This window comes from Pungitius pungitius, chromosome 8 (genome assembly GCF_949316345.1).
Source record: "Pungitius pungitius chromosome 8, fPunPun2.1, whole genome shotgun sequence".
NCBI lineage: Eukaryota > Metazoa > Chordata > Actinopteri > Perciformes > Gasterosteidae > Pungitius > Pungitius pungitius.
Window position 1 is genome coordinate 4663186 of NC_084907.1, and position 15399 is coordinate 4678584.

Consider the following 15399-nt stretch of genomic DNA (forward strand, 5'->3'; position numbering starts at 1 on the left):
GACAGCCTGGAGAACTGAGGGGGGGGGGGGGGGCAAGACCCAATTACCTGAGGGGTTCTGATCATTAGCATGGGTCGCTTTGACACGTGGCAAAGGCGCGTAGCATTCGTCACATGGCCTGGTCTTTCCTTTTGTTTGCCTTTTCTCTTTGACGCTGCGCGGTCGCACGTCAGAGGGCTGCAGTTTCGTCTCCAAACGCTGCAGCGCTCGTTTCAAAAGGAAAACAAAGAAGCAACAAGAGCGTAACGAAGGTTCAACGAACACGAGCCAAAGCAGCGGCTTCCATTATGATGTATCGGAGAAGTCATGTTACAAAAGAACCTGCTCATGACAACAAACTGCTTCTTTGGCAACACAGAGATTTTACCACAAAAACCATCAAAAGATGTAAATAAATAGAAAGATTCACTGTTGAAAGATGATGATGTTAACAACTTGTTTTTTTAACGTATAGAAACAAGTATTTGCTACCAGCTCCTCAGTTTGTATCTTTAATCTGATGAAGATAAAAAATAATCCTACTTTTAGTTCTATTGGTCACTTCACATCTCTTCAAATGGTAAATAATTTAGGATTAAGTTACTTCAAAGTAGTTATTCAACCCTAAAATAAATAAATACCTCTGGCAGACTTTCTCATGAAGCCCAAACACATGAAAATGTATTTATAATGTCGCGCTTGTTTCTGGGAGGCCTGGCCTCCATTATGGTGCTCGCCCCCTCCCATACGACCTCTGACCTAAGTGGCCGGGTTCAAAGCCCTCTCAGGGTGGCGTTTAGGGGCGACGGGGGAAACAAGCTGATCTGGAAGTGCCGGCCCTAAATGCTTCCACATGCTTCCGCTCGTACTTTCGTGGTTTTGGATGTGTGAGAACCAAACCTGTGGGAAACCAGAATCCTGCAGGAAACGTTCAACATGATGGCCTAATTATGGTATTTATTTAATTAGATTAATCAAAATATCATTCGTAGAGTTGTGAATATATTATATTTCTACTTAAAGGGAACAAAGAATGAAATAGCAAGTATTTTTCAAAAGTACCGGTAGAAATTAAGCAATTTTGCAATATTTCTTCTGCACAGAAACTCTGACAAATATCTAAATAACTGGAGTTTGATATGTTGATAGAAGAAGAACATTTTAATAACATAGTCCTGATTTTAACAGATGTTTGTTCTTTGTTACTCACTGGTAGAGATGAGGAAGATGTTTGGCTCCCTAAACAGCAAATTGGATGGCTCATGCTAGCATGCTAGTTAGCTGATGATGCTACCGACAGTACTAAGAGGAGAGTCGGAATATTTTCACACAGTGTTTAAACACGTGATGTCTTATGTGTTTTCCTTTAAAACCAGCAGCATAAATCAGTTTTTAATAAAACAACAACTTCCAGCTTCATAGGAAACTCAGTAATGTTTGGCCCAAAAAACGTCTTGGTTAAGTTTAAACAAAGATCCTGCTTTGCCACTTTCTGTTTCAACCAATCTTCTTAGTGTTAGCATTAGTTTAGCGTTAGCATTAGTTTCCGTTAGCCCCTGCGGTCGACCGCGCATGCGTGCGGGTGTTGATTGGGTGTAGATTTACTGCAGTTATCTGATATATATTTAGGTTCCAGAGCAACAAATATGAATTGTTACATTGTCAAATAACATTTATTACATTGTGTTACATTGCTATGTTATGTTATTTTTTTCTATTTTAATGTAACATTGTTAGATTAAGTTGTAATGTTACATTATGTTGTTTGATTACATTGCCATGTACTACGTTCACCTATAATGTTGCATAGTTTGGTTAAATTGTTATGCTACATTGTCAGATGTTGTTTTGTTTCTCTTGTTGAACCTTTTAGAGACTTGTGTTTTCCTCCTCACTGCTGCACAAATGCGTCTTTCTGGATGTCGTTACATAGTTACGTAGACTGTGTATCTGTACATGCGTGTTGTCGCTCATCTCTCGTTGTACTTTGCTTGGAGAGTCGCAGCTCGACGTAACAGGATCCTCCCAGAGCTGATCCGCACAACAATGCGGGAGGGGGAACGTAGTTTTTAACGGCCTTGAGCGAGCTGCGCTGGGATCCTTGGTGCTGTAGACTGCAGAATCACATATACTATGTACATGTAAACATATGTATGCAGAGTGTAAATGAGAGACGGGGGGGGGGGGAGAAATTACTGAGGAATGACTGCAATTTCCTGAGTAGCAGTGAGATGCCTCTCTGTGCCGATCGGTGGGAAGAGACAAGCAGTTGGATAATAACTCTGATCAGTTCTATAACACCTCTGATCAGTTCTATAACACCTCTGATCAGTTCTATAACACCTCTGATCATTTCTATCAGTTCTTCCAGTGAGATGTTAAGGATGAATAAAAGTCGTAGTTGTTTAATCATTAAAAGCTGTCCGCCTGTGGACAGCCTGGTGAGCTGCAATGCATTGTGGGTTGGTTGAGCTTGCACTGTAAGCTCACACTTGTTGCTTTGTATAAATAGACGGTTAGTCATGTGACTATCAATTAAATTATGCTATGAAGTTATAAGCTGCTTATTTGGTGACAGCGGATCACACAGAGAACTCTACGAAATTGAATGGGTTGTGTGCATGTGTGTGTCTGTGTGTGTGCATGTGTGTGTGTTTGTGTGTCTGTGTGTGTGCATGTGTGTGCGTGTGTTTGTGTGTATGTGTGTGTCTGTGTTTGGCTCTTTAAAGAACAACTGCAGACGCAGTGAGCGACAGGTGACCACGTCCAAAGTTCAGGTGGTTGTGACATACACCAAACAAACAGCCCCCCCCCCCCTCCCCCTCTTTTTCCTCCTCTTCCTCCCTCCTCATCCCCTCATTAGTCAGTGAGTCATTTTTTAAGGAAAAGAGAAAACCCTCAAAGCGAAGCGAAAAGAGGCACCGTTCAGGAAAAGGGGCCGGCTCTGATGAGTTCATGTGAATAAATTCAGAAAAAACTTCAGCAGAACAATTTGGAAACTTCAGAAGAAACCACACAAAACTAATACAACATGTGAGGCAAAGCAGAATATTACTGCAGAAGACATGCAACTTAAAATGATCTATAAAGAAGTAAAACCATTAGAAGTAAACAAAAAAAAGGGGTGCTCCTTTTTGTCCTTGGACCATGTGTGCGTGTGTTTTTGTCGGTATGCGTGTGTGTGTGTGTGTGTGTGTCTGCTGCTACCAGCCGTCCGATAAAAAAAAAGGTATTTTCAAAAGCGACCTCAGGAACCAGCGGAGAGAAGATTAAATTCTCAGAGCGAGGAGTTCAAAAGCAATAAAAAATGAAATGAAAACACGGGCGGTGTGCAACACAAAGACCTCATTGTTGCCGGGCAGTGGAATGCCTGTGCATTGTGTGTGTGTGTGTGTGTGTGTGTAGGGAGGGTGGGGGCAGAGGCCAGGAGGAATTTGAGTTTTTGCATGGAGACAAAAGGCGGCCTATGAGGCGCTGAGAGGGAAACGGATGCTTCCATTCACGTTCCCCCCCCCCCGATTCGACTCTTCAAAAGTCCACTTATTGATACGCGTCACATCCACCGCGAGGCACATGACACCCGCCGTCGTTTGACACACTCACACCACATCTGCTGTTTGATTTTGTGGACAAAAGAAAATGCTGAAATAAACTCAAAGCGTTGACTCCAGCTCTTTTAATTCATCGCATGTTTTTCTTCTGTGGTGGTTGAACAGGACCCGTCCACCTAAACGCATGTGAGTCAAACATTCAGTTAAAAGCTCTGTGGTGCTTTTAAACACGTTTCCATTCCCGTCGTTTGTCCGTTTTTGTGGCACGTTAACATCAAGGTCATCATCACATGGAGACGGATGGAGATCCAATGTACACACACATTCACAGACCCATTTCCTGTAACCCCGTCACCTGACCTCTGACCCCTGAGAAGGTGTCGACAGATTTAAGAGCCCTTCGCTTCTGGGACGCCTTTCCGTCAGGAGGTCTCACTCCTTAGTTAAAAATAAAAACTGTCACATTAATTGTTGCTTTTCAAAGAGTTTGTTTTAGGGAAGAGAAATGTGGCCCCAAATTAAGGAAGTGGGAGGAAAAGGGGCCCATCAATGTGAAACACTGGGGGACAAGAAACAAGAGGAAGCAGACAGGAGACCGTCTTTATTTTGTAGTTATTTAAATCAAATCTGTGCAGATTCTTTAAATGTCACACTGAAGAAGAGTAATAGTTAACCGGGAATGCAAGTCGAGCAAAGATAAGTAACATTTTCATAATTATCCAGACGATGGATCGTGTTTCCTTCTTCATGAAGACACAAAGCAGCAGATAGCAGGACAGAAAGAAACAAACATGCCGAGTGAGACACATTCTGCAAAGTAGTGTGTGTGTGTGTGTGGACGTAGAGACCTTTCAATCAGTGTGTAGTCCCGGCCTAAAGCATCACCTGCTTCACCGTATATTAGAAACCTGTCAATCAACATGTAGCACCGCCCTAAAGCCTCCCCTGCTTTATTTGACTCTAAATGGACCATCATTTACTAAATGAACATTATGCCGTACTGGAGAAGACGGAGACCATAAACTCATGTTTACAATGTTTACTGAGGGAATAAATCAAGAGAAGTAGAGTAATATTCTCATAGAGTTCTATGGGACCAGAGGAGTCGCCCCCTGCTGGTTACTACAGAGAAGTAGTCATTTTCCCATAGACATGCATGGTTAGCATCCATCAGCAGCAGAGCGTCACATTTCTTCCCCCCCCCCCCCCCAAAGTTGCTCTTGAACTTCCGCTCCTGTTTGTTTTTCCGGCCTCAAAGAGACAAGAACAGACAGAGTTCACCTCCCCGTCTGGTCGGATTCAACGTGTGTGAACATGAAGGAGAGCGCGACACTGTGTGTGTGAAGTTGTCGTCAGTGTTTGGCTTCACCTGTGAGTGCGAGTTAGTCCTGCAGCTACGAGGCCGACAGGCTGCAGCTTGTTCGATGACTGTGTGAATGTGAATGTGAGTGAACACACACACACACACACACACACACACACACACACACACACACACACACACACACACACACACACACACACACACACACACACACACACACACACACACACACACACACACACACCACTTTAACAGAAGACCCGCCTCTGATATCTAAAAAGATTTGTGGGTCTACATACGGTATTTCTTCTTCATTTACTAAAACTTCAAGGCATCATTTTATACTGCTTTAAGAAAGCGATTAAATGTATCAGATGTCAAAAGAAAGTTTTCTGTTAATAAGGATAGATTTGATGAAACATTGAAGAAGACCAAGCTTTTTTTTTAAACGTAAATGTGCATAAAAATTGCTTTATTTCCAATAGTACATCAGAACCGTAAGGCAAAAACCAATTATTTATTGGCTGTGATTCATATGCAGCGGATCGTGTTTCTCTTCCACGCAGAGCACAGCTGGAGACGATGCCGCTTCGTACCAGACACCCCCACAGAGACCGTGAAGTGGATTCTTTTGTTCAAATCTCAATCTGAGGCGCTCCCCCGTCAGAGAGCATCTTCTCTTGAATCTCAAAAGGACATCGTAGCAAAAGAAATTTAAAAAAACAAGGACTAGAAGTTGAAGCTTGACTTCCTCTGAAAAAGCACACAAGCAGTCCTTCTACGAACAAACCACATAAATACAAAAATAAAACAAAAAGAAACAGTCTAAAGATAATAGAAACTCTTACAAAATGAAACGTCAAAACTATTTGCCTCTGAAAAAAAAGGAATCACTAGTATATAAAACTTCTTTAAAATCACATATACAACAGCTTTAAAAGGGGAACACACCCCAACCTGAAAGAAAGGAATAGAATTATCTTACATTTAAATTAATAAAAACAACAGGAACATATTGATCTATTGGTAGAAAATAAAAAATGGCGATCAATAAGAGGAGTTAGCGTTAGCATCGGTAGCATAAAAACAGTTCTCATTTACAGGAAATCACATGATCGTCAATGTCGGGGAGAAACAAAAACAATTTGGCATTTAGATATTTGGTAGATATGTGGCCAAGTACCAAGTTAATGTTTGTTTGTTTGTTTCCCGATGAATATTTACACAAACTGTCATTATGAAATGTGAGCAAACAACTGGCTCTGAGACCCAAACACGGAAATATTAAACGCCAGTCTAGCTTTCAGAACGCATCGACGCCCCACAATTAAAACTAAAAAAGTACAAAAAAGCACCGGTTTAACAAGCTCCTGATTCAAAGACAAGTGTCCGGTTAGCTTAGCTTAGCTTAGCACAAAGACTGGGGTCAGCTAGGTAACAAAGTACATAACCTTGTATCACTCATTAGTACATTCTTTGTTTAGAAAGAATGTACTGACTACAATTCTTCATTTTAAAAATAAATAAATAAAAACGGCAGGTTACGTGGCGGATTTGTTTTGGGCACTTCCAGGGTTTTAAATTTCCCATGAAAGACGCTCATTAACTGTAACTAAGCTTGCGACTTGCAAACGGAGTAACTTTAGGACCATGAAACTATATTTCAAAAAGAGTCTCGTCGCCAACTGTGATGATGAGATGTTGGCCGACGGCACGCTAACAGTTTCCACCCGTTTCCAGCCTTTGTGCTAAGCTAACAATCTGTTGGCTGTGGCGTCAAATTGACGAGAGTCCCACAAGTCCTTTAAGCTCAACCGGGTCAGCAGTTAGTCGTACTGGTGTGTGTGTGTGTGTGTGTGTGTGTTCCTCTCAGTAACAAAACATACCCCGGGAGCCACAACGGAAATTATTTTTTCAGAAACTTCCTCTTGAATTTCAGCGCGAAAAACACCCCACAACTGTATGTGTGCGTGCGTGGGTGTGTGTGTGTGTGGGTCACAGCGTATGCCCTTTCTCTGCCATGTGATAAGCTTAGCGTACTTATCAGGAGCTACGTGTCAGCCTGACGGGACTTTCCCATCAAAGCTAAAGAAAGCAGAAGTCTTTCAAACCGCTCTCTTGGCAGCTCAAACTCTGTAGCTACTAACGGGGTTCTATCAAATCGCAATGAATTGGAACAACGTTGAGCTCACTTCCTGTCATGAAGGAATCTTTAATAGAAAATAAAGGCAATCTCTCTGCATTACAAGGAGTTCTTAAAGAAAAAAAAAGAAAACAAAATTGCAATAAAAAGCATTCACATAGGTCATTTTTCTCTAAAGGAGGATCACAGAGGGTAAAATAAATAACCGGACTTTACCGTACCGAGACATAGAATCATTGCACAGCGTTTAGTGTTTTTAACAGGAGGGGGGGGGGGGGGGCTGGAAGTCCTCACTTGTACCTTCTGTAGTTTGTTTCTCTTTTTTTTTCTTCTCTAAACATGTTCCTCTGATTGGACAAAAACGAAAACGGGGAGAAGCCCCAAACAGAACCTCCGATTGGCCGGGAGTGGGACGCGCCGGCAACAAAAGTAAGCATCAGGTGGGAGGAGTCAGTCAATCGCTGGCGTGGTCGGGGCTTCTCTCCAGACAACGAGCGCCGCGCCAAGGTGAGGAGGTACGATGAAGATGATGGCGAGGCACTGTGAGGCTGATTGGCTTCTTAAGGGGTTCAGGTGTGTGTGTGTGTGTGTGTGTGTGTGTGTGTGTGTGTGTGTGTGCGCGCTTCTATGCGTAGATCTCTGTGGTGGGGGCTTTCTTGTAGATGGGCTTCTTCCCCAGGTCGTAGCTGCCCTCGTCCTTCTTCTTCATGCGGTAGATGAGGAGGAGGATCAAGAGCACGGCTAACATCAGGCCGACGGCGCCGCCCGCGATCAGAGCTGCAGGAGACAAACCAGAGGGAGGCGGGTTTCAAAAGAGGAGAAGAAGAGAACAGCGGCGTCACCGTCAAAGGCGTTCGAGCCGCACTGACCTGCGAAGACCTCCGTCTTGGCGAAGATGCTGTCGTCCCCGGCATGGGCCATGAGGACGTTGGACGGGTGCTCGTTGGGGGACTCTGCCTCCTTCGTCAGCGTTGGGATCTCGTTGTCGCCCTTGACGGTGTCCTCCTGGTCCACAGCCGGTCTCGTCGGAGACCGCACCTCCGGGATCTTGTTGTCGTTGACGTCGGGCTGAGGAAGAATAGCTTTTATTAGAATTCATTATTTGTTTCTGCAGCATCTCACCGACATGGTGCTTTACTATGGTAAAGACAGAACCACAGAACAGCCGAAATCACGTGAATGAAAGCTCACCTGAACAGACGGCTTGGACTCCCCCAGAGGCGACACAGTGGTTACTATGGAAACAAGCACATCCTTCATTTAATCTCCTGCATAAAAAGCTCCACAATCACAAACCTGACATCCTTCAAAATGTCGTTGAGCACCGACCTCCGTCCCCGGACCCGGAGAACTCATTGTAGTCGTCTTCTTCGTCTTCCTCCTCCTCATCGCCATACTCCGTTTCATCGTCTTCACCGTTTGTGAAGCCAAAGTCGGAGCCGTTGGGCGAGTCCCCTGAGGACTCCATGCTGTTGTGGCGCGTCGACATGGCGACCGTCTGCGTGGTCTTCATGGGCATCCACGTCTCCGTCTCCCTCACCTGCTGGGACACAAGGGACAGGGGGGGCAGGGGGAATTTACCACATGGAGCAGCCTCTCTGAGCAATGATGTGCAAGAAGCTTTAAAGTCACTTGGATGAAATTTGCCACATTAAATGGAGGGAGGAGGAACAGAAGCCGTTTCACATGAATCATTAGCGTCTCGAAACTTGTCGGAAGAGTCTTTTTTTTAACCCCATCAGTTGTACTTTGAGTTGGCAATCTGTTGGTCTCTGAGATGTTTTGGACTCCCTATTTGGCCTTTTCCATCAAAGATCTGATTTAATGATGTTTGCTCAGGATTGGATTAATGTAGGTAAAAAATACACACACTGGCCTATGAAAATACTACAAATCATTCTTTTGTCTTACTCCACCTTATTTTAGACCAAATAATCAATTGTTAAAGGGTGGTTATTTACATTAATCCTGCCCCCCCCCCCCCCCTCCCCACAAATAAAGAGGCTAAATCACTAAGGATTAACATAACGAAGACACATCAACCTCCTCTAATCACATCAGCTCGCTTAATTTAATCAACCATTTGCTCAGTAAGCAGCGTGAATGGACACACACACACACACACACCAATTTAATCAGATCAAGCAGTGGATTCATTTATATATTGAGCATGTAAATTATTTAGAAAGGGCAGCGATATCTGAATGAAAGTACATCAATTTGATTTAACAGAACATTTTAAAAGCAGGTTTTTCCTTAGAATAGTTAGAGTGGGTTTAGACTGAAAAAAACAAAAGCTTTTAAAAAGCAAGACTAAAAAGCACTGAAATGAAAATTGAAAAGGTTTCTGCTCTGTTCTAAACCCTGAAAGAGTGTGTGTTCTCAAATACTGGGCACAGTAACTGCTTGTTAAGGTAATCCCCTCTACCTTTAAAAGTAGCCCATGTGGGGGGGTGGGGGGCATTGTGACTGCACAAGGGCTTTAAGCGAGGAGACATTTTACCGGGGTTCCTCTTTTCACTTTAATCCCTGGGATTGAGTTTAAAACCTTCTGTTCACACAATTTGATGTTTACATTTCCGTTGCTGACATTTAGCCAACTTCATTGCGATTAAATAACTTTAACTACTTATCATCTATATAGCGTCATCATAGCTGCTATCTTATGACATACTAAAAACCTACAACATGACAATGTTTGACACCATCTCCGCTTGTTTAAGAAATAAGTGGATTTGTTCTTGTTTTTAAACAAGTTGAGCTCCTCCACATTCTTTCCCCGTATCCCCGGCAACGAGTAACCTCCCCCGGGAACAAGTTCCCCTGGTTGGGGATCAGTGCTCCATTACGTCCTCATTTAAACCCCAGTGTGTGTGTGGGTCCTTAAAATGGGGACTACTGGCGCTCTACTTCCTGGCTTTCATTCAGACGGAATCCGTCGTGTTGCAACAAGCCGCTGAGTCACATTTATGGGAATCACACTCATGTGGGAATAATGCAAGTATCTGAGCGCGAGTCACATCCAGGCGCTGGTGGGCCGAGGCGTAAAGCTTTAAAAAAACTTTTTCTACACAATTGTATGTTCTTAAATACTTCTTGAGGAAGAAAAACAGGGAAAATCTAGGTTATCCAGGTTAATATTCATTCTGGTTAGTAGAGTAGACCCTCTTAAGAGGAGGAATCTGAGGTTACGTAATTGAGTCAATGCAGAAATCATTTAAATCTAATTTCAGAGAGAAAACCGAGTGCCGGACTTTTAAGCTGGTTGAACAGTTGAAGTCTGGCCACTTTTAAGGAAAGGACACTTCCTGTGTGGACCACAGCAGAACCTCAGAAACAACGTCTCCTTCTGCGGTGTGAAGAGAGAAAACCTCTTAATTACACTTCTCATTTGGAACTTGTTGCAGAGCAACTAAACCCCCCACAAAACACACCCACATGCAGTTGGCCATGTGACCTCCAAATAAAACCAGCAGGACTCAGTCAACAGGGAGCGATCAACTGCTGGAGGTTTAATATCAAAGTGTATAGGCAAATAACACAATTGATAGAATTTGCTCTCGAAAGACATTCGGAAGAGCGATTAACAAATATTCTTCATCAGCGATTAATCTTACAAGAATTATTTGCCCCAAAACAAAATCACAGAAACGTGAAAGAAAGCTTACAACAACACCCAAGTGAAGTCCTCAAAATGATATTACAATATTGAAACTCTGGACTTTTTTCAAATGTAAACCATGCTGACCAGTGTCCAATGATGCCTCAGTCGGGCGTGGAGTTCCTAAACTTTCCATGATGCCTCGGTCCGGCCTTCCTCAGCGCGGAGGCCGTCTGTCCAGGCCCTTCCATTGAAGCCAAACAATGCCTCGAGAGCATATCAATGACCGAGGTAAGCCTCCAGCAGCCTCCCTTCATTAAAGCCCCCCCCGCCCCACAGAGGCATCTGGCCCTTTCACACGGCAGCGTGGAGGAGGTTCGCCGTGTGAAAGGACAGAAAAGAAACACCAGCACGCAGGAATGTGCTTCCTTATTCTTTGTGGCGGCCAACGTCTCGCGACCTTTTCAGGAAAGACAATTATTGTTGTTATCTAACACCCCCCCCCCCCCCACACCCTCCTATTTCATGTGATACTTGGCTGCCATTTTGTGGCAAAATTAAGTAAGATGGGCGAAATGTTTTGGCCCAGCTCTACCCGTACTAACTGGTGTGCTGGTTAGATGCCCTCCTGACCACATACAAAGTGTGAATGAGGGGAGGCCCACTCACAGCAAACAAAGATACTGTGTCCGTGTGTGTACTGTAAATGCAATTTGAGATCTGACATCAGTTCCAGAAGTGGAAAAAAAGACACCTAGTCTCTACCTTAGTAGAGATGTAACAAAAAAATGCCCATGTACAAAGATTTATATAAAGACTTTGCAACGTCTGCCTGAAATATAGCATCAAATTGTATATCGCTCTTGCTGCAACTGCCAGAAAGAAGGGGGGGGGGGGCAAAAGAAAAGAAAACTGTGTGGCAACATTCCTCGACCCCCAAAATGGATTTTATAACTAGCGGACAGCGATGCAGAAACCATTATTACATCCCGGAGGTACCATTTATCACGGCCTCCTCCCATCACGCAAAAGACACACACAAAGAATCCAGTCTCATTCTCGTGCAAATTATTTGGGGCTGAATGCAAAACCGGTGTCATTCTGAAAAAAGTCAACGCTCGGGTGGCCTGAGGTTCTTATGGTGCAACCTACACGGTCTACAAACCAACGCGTGGGAGGATGAGGCCAAAACAACTCTAATAAAAAAAGAATAGGAAACTCAGCCCACATGCCGCTGTACTTCACCTTCAGACAAATCCCCAGTCACGCTGACGTCCGTGGAAACGAGAGCATTCTGCTCCGGCCGGCCAACCTGATAAAAAACTGCACACGAGGCCTTGGCTTATCTCGCGAAAGGGTTGACTGAAAAAGACTCCTTCCACGTGAGCAGTTGCTAAATGAAGCAAGCAGGGTTAGAACTTTAGAAAAGTCTCCTGGACTTCGAGGAGAAAGTCCAGAAGAAGAAAAAAAGAGAAGAAAACATTCCGATCGTGCCGTCGGCTCTTTTGTCATCGATTAGCCAGGAACATCAGACCGGCATACCAATGATGACCTCAGTGGGCGGAGGGGAGGGGGCGTAGCTCAGAGGCTAAGTATCCATCAAAGGAACACCGGCAGCGAAGAGAAAAGGCGGGCCGACTTAAGAACGACGGACAAAATCCAGAAAGCAGCAACTCGTTTGAAGAGCAGAAAGAAAGAAGAAGCCATTTGAAGCTCGTCAGGGTGGGACACATGAAGGTGTGTCCACGCTGGAGGGGGAAAACGAGCGTGTCTCTTTATGAAAAAAGGGCCCCGGGGCCCTATTGAGAACCCTCCAAGTGTGCAAAATGTGCAAGAGGGCCGGTCAAGGTCACCACAGGTCACATTCCGGTGTGGAAATCAGAAAAGGGGGGGGGGGGGTGCCGGGGCAACAAGAGGCAGAGTGAGGCACTGAGGAATGTAAAGGATCGTAAAGGTGACATCGTCTCTTCCTTTTGAATTATTCCAGACTCTACTAGAATACAACTTGTGTGCAGTCTGCTGGTGTCATTAAAACCAATCACACCATTTTTACTGTCCAACTGAGGAAGGGGGGACGCGGTCAAGACAGGCTGTGTTAGCCTTAAAGCGTACAGAAATAGTATTCAGAAACTGACGATGGCGATGTTTGCCGACATGACAGCAATATCCAACAATACAGAGATCACATGGATCTGCTTGATTCAATAAATCTCCACATTCACATGTGAAGTCAGAGCTCACACAAACAACCCAAGAAGTCGTCTATAAAAAAGGATTTGATTCAGCTATTAAAAACATTTAGCATCATACTAAATAATAATGAAAAGCATGTGTACATTACTTTAAAGCACATGTTGGATGTCTCTTACGTGTACACATAATAATTGTTATATTGTTAATTTAGATTGTTTTATAGTATGTTTTCTATTATTTATATATTTTTGAAATTGTTTGTTTTTATTGTTCTACGCCAACACAAACTCATTGTGGCTTAAAACTCCCACTTGACAAAGAGATACTACAAATAAATAAAATAAAACATAACATAAGTATTTACAGTCTGCACCTTGAACTACTTTCTGTGACTAGGTAGGTGGGGGTTAAACGTTTTCTTCGTTTGGGACAATTGGATTGAAAATGTCCATTTGGCCCCTCAGAGTCAGGAAAAGTTACTCCGAACATCCGGGTCCCACTGAACAATAACAGCAGCGCCTGTGTGAGCTCGTGTCCCCCAATATCCGGGTACTCCTGGACAACGGCAGCACGCCAACGCACACTCACGGGGTCGATCCGTTACGCTAGCTGGCTAACAGCATGGAGGTTCCGTGGAGAATCTTAACTCTTAACGTTGTAAATTGAATAACAACAACAACACGGGTGAAGGGACGTTAACGTAAACACAATCCAATCACACCCAGCGTCTCCCTCGCGAGGTAAAGCAAGCAGCGTGACGTCACTTCAGCTACCCTTACTCACAACTTGTACTTTGATTTAAAGTTGGAAATGTTTAGTGGAAGAAAAAAAAACACTTACCGACTCTGACAGAGCTGAGGCCGACAGAACGAGCACGAGGCAGATACTCAGCATGGTTCTCATTTTAGGTACCGTGACTTCGAAAAATAACAGTCGTTTGAACGTTGGCTTCGCAGAGATTTTAAAACCAGTGCGGCGAGTTAGTGTTTCTTCTTTTCCTCAAGTCTCTCCGTGTTTTGTTTTGTTGTCTCCCGGTATAGTCCGACAAGTTCCTCCCGTTTATCACTTGTATTGTCTCTCCGCGTACAGCTCGGTTCTTTACTGACTGCTCCACGGTTCGGTCGGCCCTATATTTCCGCCCTTCCCTCTGCTCTCCTCCAATCAGCGTTGGGCTGTGACGTTTCGCTGTGAAGTAGCGCTGAACCCTACCTTCTTTGTAGTTTACAGACTTGCTCCCTGATCACTTGATGAGCTCACATGGGGGCCGTTTGCTCATCCCCCGCAGCGTGGGGACATTCCAGGGGTTGATTAAAAGAGATTGAGAGGATACATTTAAATTAGTTAAATGGGGGATTAGAACACTGTTGTGGGATTCCTGCTTGTCATAAAGGACTGTGACTAAATAAAAAATCGTGGGAAAAGCCTGCTTGTACAACTCCGCGTGTGTTACAATCTGATCTAATATAAATCCACTTAAAGTGGCGTTTCAGCTCCTGCGGTCTGGGATTCAGTGAAAGGGGAAGCTGGATGCTCGTGCGGACTGTCTGTCCCGCTCCGTGGAAATTCCGAGCGTGACGACATTTTCCGGTAAAATACTACGAAAGTCCCACCTCTTTGTTTCCTCTCTGGTTCTTTTTCTCTTTAGAGTTTAAACACGTTCCCGTTTCCACGTGACGTCACCGTCCGGGAATCTTCGTAATCCCCTGGCTCACGTTTTTGCTTTGCTGGTTGCATCATAGACGTTTTCGCGTTCCTCCGAGCATGGTGAGATATTAGGAGAAATTATTGCAAGCCTTTACACAAGTGGAATCTAGTATCAGGATAATCTTAATGTAGTGAACGTTTACATGCTATGAAAGAATTGTGCATCATGTAAAAGTCCTGCATAGAAAATTAAACTACACTGTCAAACTGGAACAGATGGATTTATTTATTTTGCTATCGGTTGATTTAATGTTATTGAATCAATTAAGTCTTTTTTCTTTGTACGGAATATAAGTGTAAATTAGTGAGTAAAACCCCAAATAGCTGCAATTTAAGTTATTAAATAATTGAAGTAAAGTAAAAAGTAGAATATCTCTAATTGAAAGTGGACAAGTTGAAAGTGGCATGAGAAAAAACATGAAAAAAGGCCATGTTCATGTTAGTGAATTGAAGTGCAATGTACAGTTTTCAATGAATGTTTGAAACAATGCAATTTCACTTTACTTCTTTACAATTTACTAGGCTTTTAATAATTCAAAGTGAACATTTGCCCCTTTGTACATCATTTCATTCCGTATTAATAAAACAAATTAAATATGAACTGGACCAAAACACAAGATCCTGGGATTTATCATCAAGTCAGAAAAAAAACTTTTCTTAATTGTTTATTTTTTCAACCCCTCTTCATGCTGATTTTGATTATTCAGAAGAAAATGGGATTTTAATTTAAAACGGGTCACAATCAGCGCTTTAGAGGTTTACAAGATGAAATGGTTTGGAAACTCGGGCCTGTACGTCTTTTCCTTCCTGTTAAATAAATTAAACAGTAAAAATGTTGTGTGTGTGTTGTTTTTAGGTCAGTGGAATTCTATTTTAATCAAGTTTCCACCGGTGGACATTTACT

At 43.4% G+C, this 15399-nt stretch overlaps 1 protein-coding gene across 3 annotated transcripts; it reads right to left on the bottom strand.

Annotated features, from left to right (window-relative positions):
• Positions 1-7036: 7036 nt before the first annotated feature.
• Positions 7037-13962, bottom strand: sdc4 (syndecan 4). Of its 3 annotated transcripts, none has more exons than XM_037491128.2 (5): positions 13632-13962; positions 8327-8540; positions 8189-8232; positions 7867-8065; positions 7037-7774 (listed from the first exon to the last, which is right to left on the bottom strand). In XM_037491128.2, exons 1-5 carry the CDS (start codon positions 13692-13694, stop codon positions 7623-7625), a joined length of 672 nt encoding a protein of 223 aa, XP_037347025.2. In that variant the 5' UTR covers positions 13695-13962; the 3' UTR covers positions 7037-7622. The 3 variants fall into 3 exon arrangements, with proteins under 3 accessions (XP_037347025.2, XP_037347026.2, XP_037347027.2); XM_037491129.2 differs by having other exon boundaries at positions 8327-8537; positions 13632-13959; XM_037491130.2 differs by lacking the exon at positions 13632-13962 and adding an exon at positions 11844-12125 and having other exon boundaries at positions 8327-8537.
• Positions 13963-15399: the final 1437 nt, after the last annotated feature.